Raw genomic sequence first — 17,993 nt, 5'->3', positions numbered from 1 at the left:
CAGGATGCCGCCACCGCTGTCCCATCGAGGCCACCGCCAGTTGAGATCATCGGCTAGATCAACCTAACTTTGTGCACGTGTGTGCTTTTGTTGGTGCTTTGGGATGCACCCTCCTCCACGGCTACGACCACATTCATCTCGCTCTCGGCAACAGAAGGACTATCATCCACTTGAGCAAACTCGTCGACTTTTAATCCAGTCCGAGTGTCTACAATGCTCACGCTACGATTGCGGGGGTGTTAGAGTATATCTGATTGTTATGGTGGGATAAGATTTTATTAGAATTGATTATAATTTGTCTAATACGATTCAGTCTTATCTCTACGATGGTCATACAATCCAAGTCATATAGCCTACATAAACACAGCTCAACAATATATCTACAATTATCATAGTATATTTATCTTTTTACACCTGCCTCGGCGAGACGAGGGACTCAACGAAACGACGGCGACTTGCTACTTAGACCTTATTTGTTTCAACTAGAGATTGTAGATTGTGATTCGCAATCTGCAAGTTGAAACAAGCATGTCATCATCATAATTCAGCCTTCAGATTATAACAATACAGTAATTTGAATTCCACCAGTTTCTACAAATTATACAATATAATTTTTTATAATATAAATCTACAAACTATTTTTCATAATCTTCAGCTAAAATAAACAGTCTTAGAATACAAAATGGCAATACTGTCCGGTCTGATTGAACAACTCCCGGGCCTTTTCTATTCGCAAGGGGGATCTAAAACTAGTCGCGTTTCAGGATCAGGGATTGGCGACCGGCCGGAACGGTCAATGCGAGTGCGGTTTCCTATTCGTCACCTGCCGGAACGCACGCACGGGTCGAGCGCCGTCGTGCGTGCAGCAGCGTGACATCCGGCGAACTACTATAGCAGCTGGGGCGGAGCCACGATACAACGCTAGCGACAGGCGATCGAGATCGCACGGTTTGGAGCCTTCAGGTTTCTTGATGACTTGAACAACCGCGAAGTCACCTTTTTAAAACTGCAAGCCACCTCAGCTGCGTACATCGGGTGCAAACCCTGGCTTAAAATGACAGCAGGTGAATTAATGCATGCGAAAATAGGTTTAGCATCTGTGCTACTCCATCTCCCAATAGGCCAATACTGAAGATGCAACCCATTTTTGCATGATAGACAATTCCTTTACTACACGTAGTATATATGAGTGAACATTCCCTGTGCTTCGGATTTTAAGTTAGATAAATCAGAACGAATGTTCTATACGCAAAAACCTTGACTTGTGCCAGAATCCGTTAGAATAGTGCCTGTATATTCAAGACTTCGATTTTCCCATTCAAAGTCAAAACTTGCAGCTAAATATCCAATTATATTGTGGCATTACCAGGAACGTTTTCATTGACCTTTTTTTTTTGTTTTTCCTTTTTCTGCTTGGATGTTTTCATGCTTCTTCTAGATATGGCATTGACCTTTGGATTAACTGTTGTCTTATAAATAATCTTATCATCATCACTAATGTTTTCATTCCCACACTTGGAATACAGCACTTCTTGATAGAATTGCATCACATAAAGCATCTATCTATCTATCTATTACTTTAGTAATTGGCCAACAAAAGTAGCCTCCACGTTTGCTCTTAAGGCCACGAAATTACCACATTAATCTGAAAAAAAGAAAAAGATCTAGACCGTTTATTGTTATGAACATCTAACGGTCTACATTTAATGAAAGAGTCCCATAATAGATTTGGTAGTTTCGGTCAGTGGAAAGAAAAATAACAAAACATTTAATCAAAGAGTCCATATGGATTACCCTAATTGATTTGGTATCTATTACTTTAGTAATTGGCCAACAAAAGTAGCCTCCACGTTTGCTCTCAAGGCCACGAAATTACCACATTAATCTGAAAAAAAGAAAAAGATCTAGACCGTTTATTGTTATGAACATCTAACGGTCTACATTTAATGAAAGAGTCCCATAATAGATTTGGTAGTTTCGGTCAATGGAAAGAAAAATAACAAAACATTTAATCAAAGAGTCCATATGGATTACCCTAATTGATTTGGTAGTTTCGGTGGAAGGAGCCTCCACATTTGCTCTCAAGGCCACAAAATTACCACGTTAATATGGAAAAAAAAATATCTAGACCGTTCATTGTTATGAACATCTAGCTGTCTACATTTAATGAAAGAGTCCCATAATAGATTTAGTAGTTTCGGTCGATGGAAAGAAAAATAAACAAAACATTTAATCAAAGAGTGCATATGGATTATCCTAATTGATTTGGTAGTTTTGATGGAAAGAAAAATAACAAAACAAATAGGACGTGTAACCGAATCAGTTACAAACTCTGATTTGGGGATGCTTCTATATATATATATATATATATATATATATATATATATATATATATATATATTAAAAAAATCTGCTTCCAACAAAAGTAGCCTCCACGTTTGCTCTCAAGGCCACGAAATTACCACATTAATCTGAAAAAAAGAAAAAGATCTAGACCGTTTATTGTTATGAACATCTAACGGTCTACATTTAATGAAAGAGTCCCATAATAGATTTGGTAGTTTCGGTCAATGGAAAGAAAAATAACAAAACATTTAATCAAAGAGTGCATATGGATTACCCTAATTGATTTGGTAGTTTCGGTGGAAGGAGCCTCCACATTTGCTCTCAAGGCCACAAAATTACCACGTTAATATGGAAAAAAAAATATCTAGACCGTTCATTGTTATGAACATCTAGCTGTCTACATTTAATGAAAGAGTCCCATAATAGATTTAGTAGTTTCGGTCGATGGAAAGAAAAATAAACAAAACATTTAATCAAAGAGTGCATATGGATTATCCTAATTGATTTGGTAGTTTTGATGGAAAGAAAAATAACAAAACAAATAGGACGTGTAACCGAATCAGTTACAAACTCTGATTCGGGGACGCTTCTATATATATATATATATATATAGGACACCTATTCTAGAAGTATAACACACGTGTAAAAGTGGTATATGAGAGGTGGGAGTACATACACCCAGGAGTACATACTAGTTTTCCTATATATATATTAAAAAAATCTGCTTCTTATTGCTCATTGGTTCTGCATCGTATATTTTTCTTCGGCAACGTACATCGCGTGTTTGCCTCTGGCGACATCCATTAGGTATGCATTGAAACTTTGTTTCCAGCTTGGTTGTTCATCGCGATTGTCTCCAGCGACATACATACATTGGTTCTGTATGAAGCATTGGTTCCGACTTCCAGTTTGTATCGTATCATTGTTTCTTCCTTCAATCTGAACTAATTGTTTCTCTTCGTGACTTGCATATCTCGTAATCAAGTTTCATTTGTTGTCAGGATCTCATAATCGCACATCTGCTAAAATTCTTCTTTAAAATCATCTCAGTTGTGTCACCACCTCCTGGGCAGTTCTGGTCTAGCATCTTCTTGTCATCTTGCACTGGTGAGTTTATTTAAATAAATATGTTCTTCCAAAAAGTTATAGTATCCAGAAATTAAATGCAAAGGTTGTATTTTATTTTTAAAAGATGTTAATTTACTTACTCATATAACATCAGCTTTATTTCTTAGTTCATTTTCTTCCTTTTTCCTAGAGGTCAGGTGACAACATATAAAGCAATTTTTTGTGTGATATCTTGACATGCTTACTGATATTGGTACCTGAAGTGTGTTGAATCAATAATAGTTTAGTATATTCTTTACCAAAGAACAACATTGTTTTTTTTATTAAAAAACAAAGGTATGCTATTAAAAACAGCCAGTTATTATTCACCAAATGATAGGTGGGAGAAAGTCAGCTACATTACAATTAGCGAACACATAAATGTCTATAATTCTCCTGTACAGAACTTATCCACAATATAAGCTAAAAAATTTGATTCAAGCTCTACATTAGAAGCTACCATTAGGAATAATGTAATTAGCATGTCAATCGTTCGACATATACCATGGAATATTTTTAATATTGCATAGCATCATGCAAAATACAGCAACAATACACAATTACGACAAACAAGAAAATAAAGTTGCACAATTTCAGGTCAATAAAAATATAAAATTATGGATATGGCATAGATGGCCATATATTATGTAATAAAACTGACTACAAGGCATTAATTGAACAATACTAATCTACTCGGCAACATCAATAACTTATTTACCTACTTACTATTCAATCATATTCTGTCAACATCATGAACATATTTTGATTATTGACTTATATCTGCCTTTTGTACTTTGAGATACTACCACAATGGTATAAAAAAACTGAGTGATCTTACAACAAAGTGTAAACACACCTGTACTGATTTATACAATCATACTCAGGCAGGTACCTGCCTGGAACTTTCTTCGGGCTTGATTTCCTCTGAGATTGTCAAGTCTTGAGAATTGTGTGAGAGATTGAGATGCAATGCACACTTGTATTCATCATCTCGACCGACATTTATACATGTACAGGGGTTCGGAGAGAGGAACTGAAAACTACTACAAAGCAGCTAACGTCTACGAGACTACGAGAGAAGAGGAGGGTAGGTGAGTGCCGTGACAACAGAACTCAGTACAACAGAAAATACAAACGGTCATGAAGACCGAATCACCCTATCTTACATTTCGTACCAAGTCCTTCGTGACAATCCCTTTGTTTACTCTTTCACCGATCCATAAAATCCGTTATGCAGTGCGAAAGTTCCTCAGAAATGTACATAGGAATATTCGTCGTGCTGCGATATATGATTCTTTAAGTTGAACTACACGGTTTCTTCTGAACGATTGTTAACTTGTTTACATAATATGGTCACCATGCATCATCACTTCATGGAAAGATCAACTCAGACTGAAACCGAAGGGGATTATATTTTTTCTGATAAAAAAAATCATATTTCCGTTCCGGCCAGCAAGCATATACATGGTCAAGTAGCCCAAGTACCCACTGTGCTGATGACTGGGATAAGAAGGCAGCTCCAAAACAACACCAAAATTCTCACCAAATCATAGAGCACATGGTCAGTGGTCCACCTCTCCACATCGTAACAGTTTGATAACATGTTGGAAACCATAATTTAGACCCCTAAACGCGTCTCAGGGTCCCTTTCCCCACGGGCAAGAACCACCCTGGTCAATTCCAACTTAGCAGTATGCCCATTTATCATACACACATGTATCTCCTATCTAAAACTATTTATATAAAATTGGATAAAACTAGAAAGAAATTCTATTAGCAGGGAAGTAAATCTAAAAAAAAAGATATTATCTTATCAAATAGGCTAAAGTGTGTAGCCCCAGAAAAAAGGTGGACTTGGAACTCAAAATCTTAGAAAATTAAATATCAGTTTGTTGAGCAAATAGTGGTGGAAACTTGAAAATGAAATTGGCATATGGCAACAAATTGTGGAGAAAAAGTATATCAAATATAAATGAGTTTCCCAGCTAAAGTATAACCCTAAACACTCCCCTATGTGGGTGATTTGTTGAAGATAATTTTTTTTATCTTACTTGTAGAAAAATGAGGATTGGAAATAATATGAAAATTAATTTTTGGAGAGCTACTTGGTGTGGTGAAGTATCTTTCATTGACAAATATAAGGATCTTTTTGAGATTTGTAATGATCAAAACATGATTGTAGCCAGGGCGGAGCACTGTTGTGGCCAGGGTGGGCCGTAGCCCTCCTGTCCCAATAAATTTTCAATATTTTGTAGTGTATTTTGGGTCAAATCTCTAATATTTCATTGATTTGCCCCCTCCCCCATAGCCCAGTTGGAACCCATTTAGCTTCATCGGCCTCCTCTGAATTTCGATCCAAGCTACGTCACTGACTGTAGCTATTATTGCCTCTAACGACTTGTGATGTCTGCTAAGAAGGACAAGCCTATTTTGCATTGGGAAAACTCTAGGAAATTCTCTGTGAAATTAATGTATAAACATTTGTGTAGAAACCAGAATGGTTTACATTATAATATAATCTTGAAAGCTAAAATCCCTTTGAAAATCAAAAAAATTATATGGTTGTTACATCAAAATGACATACTTATTAACGATAATCTCATCAGGAGGAAAAGGAAAGGAGACCCTAAATATGTTTTTATTGTGAATCTAAGAATATCAACCACTTGTTTTTCAGTTGCACCATGACTAATTATATGTGGAGTTTGGTTGGATTGGTGATTGGGGCTAATCGCCAAACAATAAATATCGATCATTATTTTCTTTATGTCAAATATTTTCTTCCTAGAGGAGAAATTTTTACATGACGAGCTTAGCTGCAATTGTTTGGGCTATTTGGAGAATGAGGAATAGAATGGTATTTAATTAAAAAAACCAATACGATCTCCTATTGAGATCATATGATGTGCTTGTTCTTTTCTGTGTTATTGAGCAGGACTCCAAGAAGGACAGCACCAAGACATGTTGTTGGACGGTGGCATAGGTCCTGCAGGAGACGGTGCTCCTCTTCCAACCCAAGAAATAGGAATATGAAGTTGCAACTATCACAAGGGTGTAGATTAAGGAAAGAGTTCAAGATGGTACGATCATCAATATTAGCTAGAAGGAACAACATGGTGGGCTGATGATCTCAAGAGGATTTCTGAAGTTTCTTTTGATCGTATTATGGCATTTGGTTGTCTGGATAGGATTATCATATGTTGCAAGCGATCTATTTTATGTTGGGTGTCTTTGTAGTTGTATCGACGAGCGTCTGCGTTGGTTAGCTTAGCAGGTTTTGTTTAGAGGCAGTCGTATGTACTATGTTGGTAAACTCGGATATATTTTTATTGTTTTTAGCTCTTTTTTCTTTAAATGTTACAGTTCGAATGATGGAATATGTTGTAATTTCGTTGAAATTCGGATCACCCGTTCGGGATGAACTCCTCTAGGGGTGACTATCAAGCAGCAGCTAGACGACACCAGCACCGTCAATGTATATGAACTGCAGAAGCGGGACTGGACGTACGGTAATATTTTGACACCCCCTTCGTAACGCTAGAACCAACTAGCTTTTTCTTTCCAAGGACATCATGCGTCACATTTCATCTTATTTTGGTTATTTGGCGGTAATCTGTCTAAGAAGGTACAATGTGTCGCTATCCATCGCTCTTTGGCACCGGTAACGCAAAGATTCCCATTTTTCCTTCCAGGTGTATCTGTATTAAGAATACAGAAGCAACATATTCAAACGGCCAACAGAAGAGTACCAGATTTAGTAACAAGTTAACAACTGAAAACAACTTTCGCTTTTCTGGCTAGCAAAGAAATTTCCTCAGAAATGAGATCATCCACCTTATTATGCGCGCATACATCATTGTCTGCAAGCATTTCCTGATACAGAAATATGAAAAATCTGAATGAAGATGATCTGACTAGCTTATGATGCTGACAGCTGCGTACCAAGTGCTTTGCCCATCACCCAACTAGCTGCCACTTCTCTTAACCTGGTAGCTTTCTGAATCCTAGCTATAGCTTTCTTTATACTAGCACTCAGAAGTCTGAAAGTTCGAGGAGAAGCTAGATCGAGCAAAAACAGACCCTTGCTAAAAATAGCTGCAACTTATGCTACTGCTTCCACTCGAATCCGCGGCAGTGACGAAAGCTAACCGTAGCAGACCTGAATCGCGCAAGGAACTGCTAGTCTCAAGTATGTTTCCAGAGTTGGGCATCGATCGGACCAGTGCTGGGGGCAGAAGGGCGCGGCCGACGGGGGAAGCAGAATTTTTTTATATTTCTTAAAGAGAAAAATTATAAAAATAAGTGTCCATAAAAAATAAGCCTGTCGCATTTTCCACTGACGATAGATTAAAAAAATAAAAATACACCATTATAATGATCTCAAAATTAAAAAAATTATCAAAATGATCATAAAAAATTCTGAAATAATGTACAATATAGAGAATGCTATAATCTAGCTCTTAAAAAATTCAACAAAAACAAATACTTATAAAAAGGAAACAAAAGATAATTTTCATTGTATAGAGTCCGACAGACTCTGTACAATAAAAATTGTATTTTGTGTTTCTTATTGTACACATCATATTTTTGTCTGAAAATTTTTGTTCATAGTTAGAAAAATTTTAGAATTATTTTTGACAATTTTGATAGTGTTTTGAATTTTGAGAGTAATGAAACATAGTATTTTTATTTTTAAAGGTCCTTGTCACCTTTCAAATAGACGATAGTAGTCAAGATGTGCGTTTTTTCAAAACTGAACGCATATTTTTGAAATTCTTCGATTTAAGAAATATAAAAAAATCGGGGGAAGCACGGATCGTGCTCGTCCGGTCGGCCGGTTGGGCTTTGGGTTGGCTTGGGCGCTGCCGTTATACGGTGCTACGCGGCCGGAGCGCGCGGCGGGCCGGCAAATCGTTGTGCTACTCGCTGCTCCTGCGTTAACACATTCGTGGCATCTTTCAGCCTATGTTATTGGGCTTAGGGCGTTAAGCCCAGTAAACTTGGGTTCCTCTCAGCCCATTTAGTGGCTCCTTGCCCTAACGTTGAGGCTCAAAATAATCTACTTAGGCCATCTCCAAGAAAATCAGCTTTTCCATTCCGTAATACTGTGCCGATGCGTTTTTTAACTTTTGCCGATCCAAGCAGCCGGTATCGCTCTCCAACGGCTTCGGTATCAGGCGGTACAGTGTTGCAGGAGAAAAACGGCAGTGACAAATTTACGGAAGAAAAAGGATCCCGCAATACTGTAGCGGGTGGATGAACGTGGGTTCAAAAGAAGTATGAGAGTAATAGAAAGTAGGAAATAAGGTAGTTGTTGAAGATAAAAAAAATAGAAGATACTGTAATAGTGTTAGAGGATGCTGTAATAATATTATAAAAGATAAATTTTTAAAATATCTATTGAAGATGATCTTAGCAAAACATCACGTACACTGCAGGCTGGCCGTCGTCTTTGGTCTGGGCCACCTCCTACGTTTATTGATGTACTTGTTACAAGCATAGATAATGAACAAAGAGCATGCCTTCTCCTTGAAAGAAAGAAAGAAAAGAAAAAGAAAAACGGGTCCAAACTCCACACGGATTCTCCCCCCAACGCACCATCACATGGCAACAGCATCCGCCCAGCCGTCCACCGCAGCTGCCGTGGCTTGATTGGATCGTACGCACCGGCAGAGGCAGGCCGGAGGAAGCCGACGATCACGCTGTCGGCGCATCGGCGCGCACGGGTAACAGTCTAACATGTGAAAACACCCGTCGACAGCCCACCCAAGCCATCATCAGGCTCTCAGCCTCTCAGGGATTCAGAGCATCTTGGTCGAGAGTGAATAGAACAGAGACAGTAGATCGAGAGAAATAAAAGATTGATACACTCCATTGATACCCTCATATATTTATACATGTTGAGGGGTGAGTTAATTTTGTTACGCGAACAAGACCTACACCTCTAGTTTTAGAGGGCTAAGAACGTTTTGAAGTGAGCGATGTCTACTAAAGACAGAGACACACTATGAAGGGTTAACACCCCTATATTGAGGGATGAATTGATGCTCGTTTGAAAGATATCTTTCACCCCTATATTGAGGGGTGAGTTGATGCTCGTTCGAAAGGCATCCTTCCGAGGAGAGTCGACGACTCTCCATAGGAAGGCACGAGTAATTGCTGGGCGGTTGATCAAGTTAGTACTCCCTCCGGTCTTCAAAAAGCTGACGTTAAAGAGTTTTACAAAAAGCATGTAAAAAGCTGACGTTGAGAGAATTAAGGGGTCACCTGGTCTCTTTTACCCCTGCTATTAGTGCAACACCAGCATGCATGACATTTATGGCTGCTTCTTTTCCAAAGTCACCTCTTTGATAATCCATCTCCTCAAAGTGGTTTTCTACTTCTGTAATCTGCTTTGTTTTTTTGGTGTGTGGTGATATGAGAGAAAACAATACAGTACTCTAGGAGAGTTAGCGTATATATATAAGTGCGTACGACTAGATATTTTAGCGCCAAACCATTCGAGTAGGCGAAACGATTTCGCGAGCAAAGAAAAGATGGCGCCAAGAGAGACATGCAAATGAAAACGAAAAAGAAGCCTGGCGGCAAGAGAGGCATGCAGGAGATGGGATGGTTGTTGGCTGGGGTAATTAAACAAAGCCCTGAGCATGCAGAATGAATAAACAAATACGGCAAGCATATAGGAAAAAAAATTGAACAAAAGAAATCACACGCAAGTGCAGCAAAGAAGAAAAGATTAATAAGAAAAACAGCATGCGTAGAGTGATGCTCGAACGTTGCACGTCTCGTTGTAGGTACATCGTCTCAAACCACTCGGACAGCAGCGTACATTAGTCTATTTTTGTGTTCCGTGCAAGTTGAATTAATATGGGTAGAATGGTAAATAAACTTCCTAATTAATCTTTCATTGGTACTTGAAATCAAGTCTAAAACGTCAGCTTTTTAAAGACTGGAGGGAGTAACACATTACACATCCCATCCATCATCCGCGCCTACACGTCCAGCGCGCTAGCCGCGGCCGAGCCCGCGCCCGCGCCCCCGCACGAAACGTCGCCCCCTCTTCCCGCTCGCTCTTCCCGGGTGGGTGTTGCGTTGTAGTCCAGGACCATTGTTGCTACTGAACGTGACGAGGAGTCCAAGACCATTGCTACTCGCCGTGACGACCCGGCCGGCCTATCTTGTCTGCAGGAGGATCGGCTACGTTCGGACAAGTACCGGTCTAGCAAGGACTGTGCGTGTCTCCAGCTGCCCGATCCGATCGTGCAATCATTCGGGCTGCTCGACCAAACAAACCGGCCCCCGCGTAGGTCTAATACGTGTCGACAACGCTTCTGTTTCCTGTGAAGCTCCAGCCCTTGCAAAGAGGGATCGGACCATATCGTGCATTACTGCAGAGGATCCGCGTCCTGCAAACGGCTCCTGTTCCTATCCGATGGCTGTTGGCAGCTGTAACTCGACCGCAACAGACCTGGACTCCAAGTTGTGCTCATCCACTCGACACATAGGGGCGCATGCGAACGTACGCTGTTGCCAGGCCGCCGCGACGGCCGCTTGATGGCGTACTCGTTCGCTTTGGTCGCACATCACTTCTCGGAGAGGGTAGAGTGGCTGAGACGACTGCCACTTTTGCCCCCAAAAGCAACACGTTACCACTACGGACCATAACCTCCTCGTGATGTCCTCGCATCATGGACGGGCATGGAGCCCGGTGATAAGACTCCAAGGAGGAGTCGAACGATAAGACTCCAAGTTGGGGCAGTTCAAAAAAAAAAAAAAGTAAGTTGGGGCAGTTCAAAAAAATGTCCTCACATCATGTATGGTATGGCCTTGGGTTGGGGTGGCGTCCGCAGGCAACGACGTGGTCAGTGGTCCATCTTGTTAGGCGTACGTGCTGCGACGGATTGGATCAGCACCATCCACCCGTGAATACCAAGGACGTGCCATCGGTCCGTCGCCATTGGTCGACGGAACGAGTCTGCAGCTGCTTTGCTGCACTAAAAAGGGCTCACGTGCTCTCGCCAGGCGCCACAAGAACGCAAAGCAAAGGTGCACGGACCGTGTCATGGCGACCCCATCCATCACTGCTCGACGGCAAGGGGGTTGGCACTGGCATCGTTCACGAACGTGCTCAGCAATTGCCCATTCCGACAGCCATGTGGAAAGCTAGAAAGCCATCGGCCGTGCAATTTGAGCCGTGCGTGCATGCACCTCGCGCAAGTGCGACCTGCTGTGGTGCCAATGCCGGAAAAGGCACCGTTTCAAGCTGTGCATGTCACCCATGGTACAGGGCTGGTGGATGGTGATGTCGCCCTCGGCTGCAAGCTTGCTGCTGCTCCAACCACTCGCCAGAATCTCACCGCCGTGTTCCCGGCGCGATCCACACACGGCGCCGTCGGAAAAGAGCCACGAAAGGCATCTCATTCACGTCACGCATCCATCAGGATAACGCACAATGCGAACGATGTGCCCAAATGCCCCCAAAAGCTAGATGCAAAACTGTTTTCATAGTGTTTCAACAGAGCAACCATCTGTATCAACTAAAAACAAAAAAAAAAACTTTAAAAATATGAAATTTCTGATTCAGCAAGACTCCAGAACTTGTGATGGAAACAAAGGAATTCGACATGGAGTTCATTTTTAGACCCCAGGCACTCTTTAGCTCACATAAGCTAACAGAAATGGCAGTTTCCGAAAGAATGTGAATGAACATAACGATTGCAATTAGCAGGCATAAAAGAACTGGAAAAATACTCACTACAAGGTAGCAAAGCTTATTCAAAACGGACCTTATGGGTTATGGCTGATGTCCAATAAAACAATAGATTTAGGTACACTTCAAACGTGCCTCATTTCTATTTAGCTCATAAGCACTATGAACAATACAGACATATGCAAGCCTCTTTCAATTTACCTCACCTGCTATCTAACGACAAGATAGGATACACTCATGCTAAAGTACTGCTTTTTTTTTGCATGGGCTAAAGTACTGTATTTAATACACAAAAATTTAAAAAAATGTAAAACAGTGAGCAAGATAAATTAAACACCATCTTGTGATACACGAACCAACAGATTCACACACTTCTACACCAGCAAAAACGAAATCAAGGTTACTTACTCATTTATCCCAGAACTGTGAATACATCCATCCCGTCTTGTGGGAGTGCAGTTGCTACATTCCTCATCACAAAAACAAGCCGAACTCTGCCCAAGTTCCACCCTTTGAAAGGGTTGTGCTAACTTTCCTTGAACTTCCTTGCAGAGCATCTAACATTGCCAGAACTGCGCAATCAACCACTTTTTTCCCAAGAGGGTGTTGTCCTTGTCAATGACATTCTGACACTCACCCATGGATACAGCAGCTTCAAGGAAACACAAGCGGTTAAAATAACTATTCGGTTCCATGCCCGCTGGTTGTTAACTTAATAATACATAATACCACATGGCTAAGGTGTCCCCAACTGCCAACGTTTATATTGTACCAAAATTTATCCTTTCCCACTTGAAGGATCTACCAGAATTAAACCGCAGCAAAGCTCGCATGAAAACACAGACACAAACACAGACTGCAGCTATGGCAAGCATTGAGTGGACATAGGGCCGAGCAAGCAATCCTCGTGACCGCAAAGGCTGCCTTAGCACACCAGACTCCAAAATGGCGCATTGGGAGCAAGATCTTATTTGCAATGCTTGAAACCCTGATTTATTATAGTCACCAGCATTTCCTGACTGATCCGTATGAATTTCATCTTTATCAATCCTTATGGTAAACTGGCTGTTCTTCCTGTCCACCAGCTTTTGCGCTACAAGCTCATTATAGGAATTATGGTTCCTCAACTTGGCATATGTTTCAGGAGATTGGCCATCATCATCTAGTACTGACTGCCAGCAGCTCAAACCAATCTGTGGTCATTAAGAAAAGTCAGAAGAAGTATCAATGTGAAATGACTTAACACTACACACAAGTAAAATTTTCCCGAACTTACCTGTTGAGGATCATCTGTCAAGGCATCAATTATATCCTCAGCATTCTCGATGGATGCTGCCAGATGTAACGGAGTCAAGCCACCTGGGCCAGGAACGTTTGGAAGGAAGGGGTACAGGTTGGAATTATCAGGGCAAATTACAACAAACTGTATGAGCAAATGCACCATGCGGCTACTCTTTCTTTTCACGGCTCTGTTCAGGAGATGAATCTCTGAGAGCATCTCCAGAGTTTCCTGTGATAGTTCTTTGCTGACCAAGCTTCTCTTGGCAAGTATATCCAGAAGTGTTCTAGTAAGAGAGCACCAGTCACGCTCACTAGAGAACAACAAAAGGTGTTTGAACCGTGTCATGGAGAACTGAATCAAATCCGGATCAGAAACATCAGATCTAGTGGAATGTGTGCAGGCAGCCCTCTGGAAGAGCCAGCCAAGTTCGTTAAGAAAGTGCAGAACTTGATCCCTTGGCTTCGACTGCCTAGGGTCATGAACATGATCATCTGAAGAGACATCATGAAATTGAGAATCTTCGAGCTCAACTTCAAGGTTTCGCAACTCCTGACAAACACTTGAATTTGCAACAATAACAGGGAAACTGTTACCCCTGAACCTGTTCTCCACCTGTAATTATTAACATCAACAGTTGTAATCATCTTACCAAATGCCAACTAGTTTCCGCATATTAAAAACAATAAGAAGACTTTGAAATTATACGAACCTCAATAAAGCAACGGCCAAGACTAAGATGTGGTTCTCCTGGCAAGTCAAAGGTCTCAACGCCTGAATCATCATATATGGTACCTGGATATGCTGAGCATAGAACTTCTTTGGATATGTACTTCCCTGTACTGGTACAGTGGATCCTACATTGATCAAAAGTTCACAAGTCATTAAGATTGTGGATATTATTGCCGATCCAACATTATTTACTACAGAGAACTTACTGGGTTCCAGGAATTGTTAGATTACGGCCCTTAAGAACTAGGGAGGTCTTTCTCCCACCAACAACAGCAATTGGTGATACAAATGTCAACTCAGGGGTATTCCAAGTTTTCCATGATTTCGATAAATGGGTCATTCCTGAAATAAGAAAGCAAACTTGACATCAACAAAAATGAAGTGACAAACAAACGTGTAAGCAAACATCAAAATAATCTTTCAGATGAGCAGCACTAGAGAAAAAAAATGGCACAATTGACCGTAGTCATGCATACCATCTTTATATGATACCAACTGGGTATCAGTTCGAACTAAAAACCTTCCTTTTCTCCAGAAATCCAAATCAGAACTTTGAACTAATGTGTTTACTCTCTGGAGAAGATTTTCTTCAAGCTGCATTTGCATCAGAGATTTCACATTAGATGTGGTAATTGTAGTTGTGTTTTTTCGTTTTGCCTAATTTAGTGACAGACTTACTTCATCCCATGCAATAGGTGGCATTGATAGGTACATGGATAGTACAAGGCAACCTGGGCGAATGTATCCCTCCATTTCAGTAGGGCTGTGTTTGAGCCAATTTATTATCTAAGCAAGAAAAAAGAGAATTATATCAATAACATATCATCGAGTGAAAAGGGCTAAAAGAAGGGCCGTAATTTATCATATTAGAATAACCTCATGATCATACCTCACCACGAAGGTTCCCAGGGATCGTGCCAGGTTCCTTGCCAAATAGCTTGAATATAATCCTACCAGTCCGATCCTTTAAAATGGCAAATCAAGAGTGAGTACACGACTAATATAATAAGACATCTTGGAAAATTACAAAGCAACTGGAATTGCAAGCTTCCAATACGAACTACCTGTCCATCTGAGTTTGAGCTTGAAGGTGAATGGTCCGAACAAGATGTTGAGGCATAACATGACTGGTACCCAGGATTTGGTGGCGATCCATTCTCAATTGGCCGACCCGGATCCTTAAAGAGGCCAAGCGATGGTGCACACCATGCCCGACTTGTGCTAACCTCAACCATTGCCGCATCTTCCCCATAGTCTGCATTACAAGGGTGCCTAACCTCTCCGTCTACCGAATTTTGTATGGGGAAAAATTTGTGGGTTATAGGTGGAGAGGACGAAGGAGATCTCTCATCCAAAGGATTACTACTCTCAGAAGATAAGTACTTATTTGCAGAGTCCATCTTAGGAGGAATGTCCTCCTCAGTACTACCAAACAACTGCAGCGACAAGTATGGCTGAGTTTCTTGGTCTGTCTGCTTGTATATATGAGGTTGACTTTCGTGAGTGCTGTTGTTTCTCATCAAATCAGCAGCAGGAAAAGCTCGGATTGATTTATCATCTGAATTTACAACAGTAGCCGGCTCTGTTGAATGACTCTTGCTCTTGTTATTACCACTGCTGTCACTGCTCCCTTGGGACTGAGATGCATTTGTCTCAGGGGTTGAAGTCGCAAGGCCAGTTGATAAAACTCCTAGCAAGTCCATGGTTGAAGGCACAGTTTGCTTGTCGATTCCGTTTGTTGTCTTTTGCACAGAATCCTCCTGTTCTTGCCCGTGTGAAGCATTCAAATCAACAGGTTCCAATGGAGGAGACTTTGCCACAGAGTTTGTGTTGTTCAATGAATTTATTTTGCTTATAATTTCAACCAGATTCTGTTTATCGGGTATGGGAGGGATGCTAGGTACTTTACCAACGTTAGTACCTGTCATTACAGATAATAAAATTAGTAATTGGTTTAATCACAAAGTTGTGAAAGAGAGTGTTGAGTTCGGCGTGAGTGCTAGTACCTTGCAAGCGTGCAATAACTGTAATCAGATTGACAATATCTTGTGTCCTATTTGCTGCATTTTCTTGGTTTCCAGGTAGCAGCAACTGTGATGCGACATCCGTCCGCTGGGTTTTTCTTCTTCGCCGGTTGTGGCCGGCGAGCCTACGTCTGCAGCTCCTCTTACCCTCATCAAACTCCGCGAGTGGGTGAAATCTAAGCGATTGACCAGAAGAACCAACTTATTAGTAACTAAATGTTCTCGGCCTACTCTAACATCTGCACCACCATTGGATAGAGAACCACTTCTCCGGTCAAATACACACACCGTATCAATCGAACAAACCAACACAAATTCCAAGAAGTTGCATCATAACAACGAATTTCGTCATGAAAGTTTTGGAGAGTGCAGTTACTATCATTACCTACTACACTGCTGGCAGAAGCGCTGCATCTGGTTGGCGACCAGCGCTTTGGTGGTCTTGCTGTGGATCTCGCAAACCTTGTGCCTCCTGTGATAATCCTTGGCGCTGGTCAGATCCGCACGGCAGTCATCCACCTGGCACACCGGGTAGCTCCCTCCTCCGTTTGCAGCCCCACCCCCACCTGATCCCCCAGCGCTCCCCGGTGATCCAGACCGGACCCGCTTGCTGGGCCTAACAACCGGCTCCTGCCCCGCCGCAGCCGAAGCAGGTGGAGAAGGAGACGACGCCATGGGAGCCGGCCCGCTCGTATCCATCGGGGTCGCGGCGTCCTCCCGCAGGCCGAGCTGAAGATTTAGCTCGCCGCTACCCCCGCCCCCCTGCCGCAGCGGCAGCGCCTCAGCTGCCTTCGCCGCCGCAGGTTGCTGCTGCTGGCTCTGCACGCCACCGCCACCGAGGCGGAGCGCATCGGGGGACGGCCTCGCGGTGAGCGCGCGGCTGTCCCAGTCCCACATCCTGGGGTTCCAGTTCCCCCCGCCGCCAGCTTCCGCCACCGGCGCCTTGGCCGGCGCCACGGAGGCACCGGCGGGCCACGGGTGGCCGCGCTTCTTCGCCGCGGCAGCATGGGGAGGCAGCGGCTGGATCTGGTGCAGGAACAGCGGGGGGGCCACCTGCGGCCCCACCTCCCTATGCATCGTTCAAGGTCTCCGCCCCCGCGCAAACCCGATCCACCCAAGGATCTGCACACAAGGTCAAATCGATCGGTAACACAGCAGCAGGGAGCCCAGGCGAGCAGCAGCGGGAGAAGAAGACTCCAGTTACCTCTCGGCAAGTCTTCGGGGACCAAGTCGCCGGCGTCACGCCACCTCGCCCACCAGAAATAGCAGCAGAAATATCCCGAGGGAAGGGAAACGATACTTGGAGAGTAGAGAAGGAGAGGTGGAATCGGCCGTGGAAAGAGCGCGGCGCGGGAGGGGAGGCTGGGGATGAGGATGAATGGGGGTGACGGCGTGATGCGGCGCTGGAAGAGAGAGAGAGAGAGAGAGAGACGGCGGGGAATCGAGCGGAGACAGGCAGGCGCAGGCGAGCGAGGAGGACGGCTCGGGCTTGTTGGCGTCGGGTTAGCGTGTAGCGTCCTGGCGCAGCAACAGGGCCGCGTAGCGTGTGCGTGCGGGGCAGGGGCGCCCGCGTAATTAGCGCGCCGGCGCGGGGGCGGGACGGGGAGCTCGCGGTGGGTGGTGGCGCCGTCCCACTCTCGCCCCCGGGGGCCGTACGGGGCGGGTGGGGGAGCGAGACTGCGAGAGCGATCGCACGCGCGCGCGCGCGTCGCGATGAGCGGACGCGGGCAGGTGCGAGTACCAGTGGTACGAGCCCCCCACCCCCCACCACCACCACTCGTGCTCGTACTGCTGC

The 17,993-nt window shown here is 43.1% G+C and overlaps 1 protein-coding gene across 3 annotated transcripts; it reads right to left on the bottom strand.

Moving 5' to 3' along the window:
* Window positions 1-11,106: 11,106 nt before the first annotated feature.
* On the bottom strand, window positions 11,107-17,750 carry LOC133895365 (squamosa promoter-binding-like protein 15). 3 transcript variants are annotated; one of them, XR_009905598.1, is made up of 12 exons: window positions 17,403-17,750; window positions 16,584-17,320; window positions 16,181-16,374; window positions 15,236-16,095; window positions 15,064-15,138; window positions 14,853-14,960; window positions 14,651-14,768; window positions 14,381-14,516; window positions 14,155-14,299; window positions 13,440-14,057; window positions 12,572-13,356; window positions 11,107-11,990 (listed from the first exon to the last, which is right to left on the bottom strand). XR_009905598.1 is itself a non-coding variant. In XM_062335619.1 (11 exons), exons 2-11 carry the CDS (start codon window positions 17,273-17,275, stop codon window positions 12,925-12,927), a joined length of 3,378 nt encoding a protein of 1,125 aa, XP_062191603.1. In that variant the 5' UTR covers window positions 17,276-17,320; window positions 17,403-17,750; the 3' UTR covers window positions 12,283-12,924. The 3 variants fall into 3 exon arrangements, 2 of the variants coding, with proteins under 2 accessions (XP_062191603.1, XP_062191604.1); XM_062335619.1 differs by lacking the exon at window positions 11,107-11,990 and having other exon boundaries at window positions 12,283-13,356; XM_062335620.1 differs by lacking the exon at window positions 11,107-11,990 and having other exon boundaries at window positions 12,283-13,356; window positions 15,239-16,095; window positions 17,403-17,749.
* Window positions 17,751-17,993: the final 243 nt, after the last annotated feature.

Source organism: Phragmites australis, chromosome 16 (genome assembly GCF_958298935.1).
Source record: "Phragmites australis chromosome 16, lpPhrAust1.1, whole genome shotgun sequence".
NCBI classification, from domain to species: domain Eukaryota; kingdom Viridiplantae; phylum Streptophyta; class Magnoliopsida; order Poales; family Poaceae; genus Phragmites; species Phragmites australis.
The sequence above is the reverse complement of the archived record's forward strand: the minus strand, read 5'-3'. Positions and strand labels throughout refer to the sequence as shown.

Bases quoted from the DNA above. Each gene is read 5' to 3' on its own strand.
- LOC133895365 (XM_062335619.1), bottom strand. From the start codon at position 17,275: ATGCATAGGGAGGTGGGGCCGCAGGTGGCCCCCCCGCTGTTCCTGCAC. The intron at 14,961-15,063 runs GTATGATCATGA...TTTCTTGCTTAG, and splicing joins CTGGGAACCTTCGTGGTGAG to ATAATAAATTGGCTCAAACA. The intron at 14,769-14,852 runs GTAAGTCTGTCA...ATGCAAATGCAG, and splicing joins CACCTATTGCATGGGATGAA to CTTGAAGAAAATCTTCTCCA.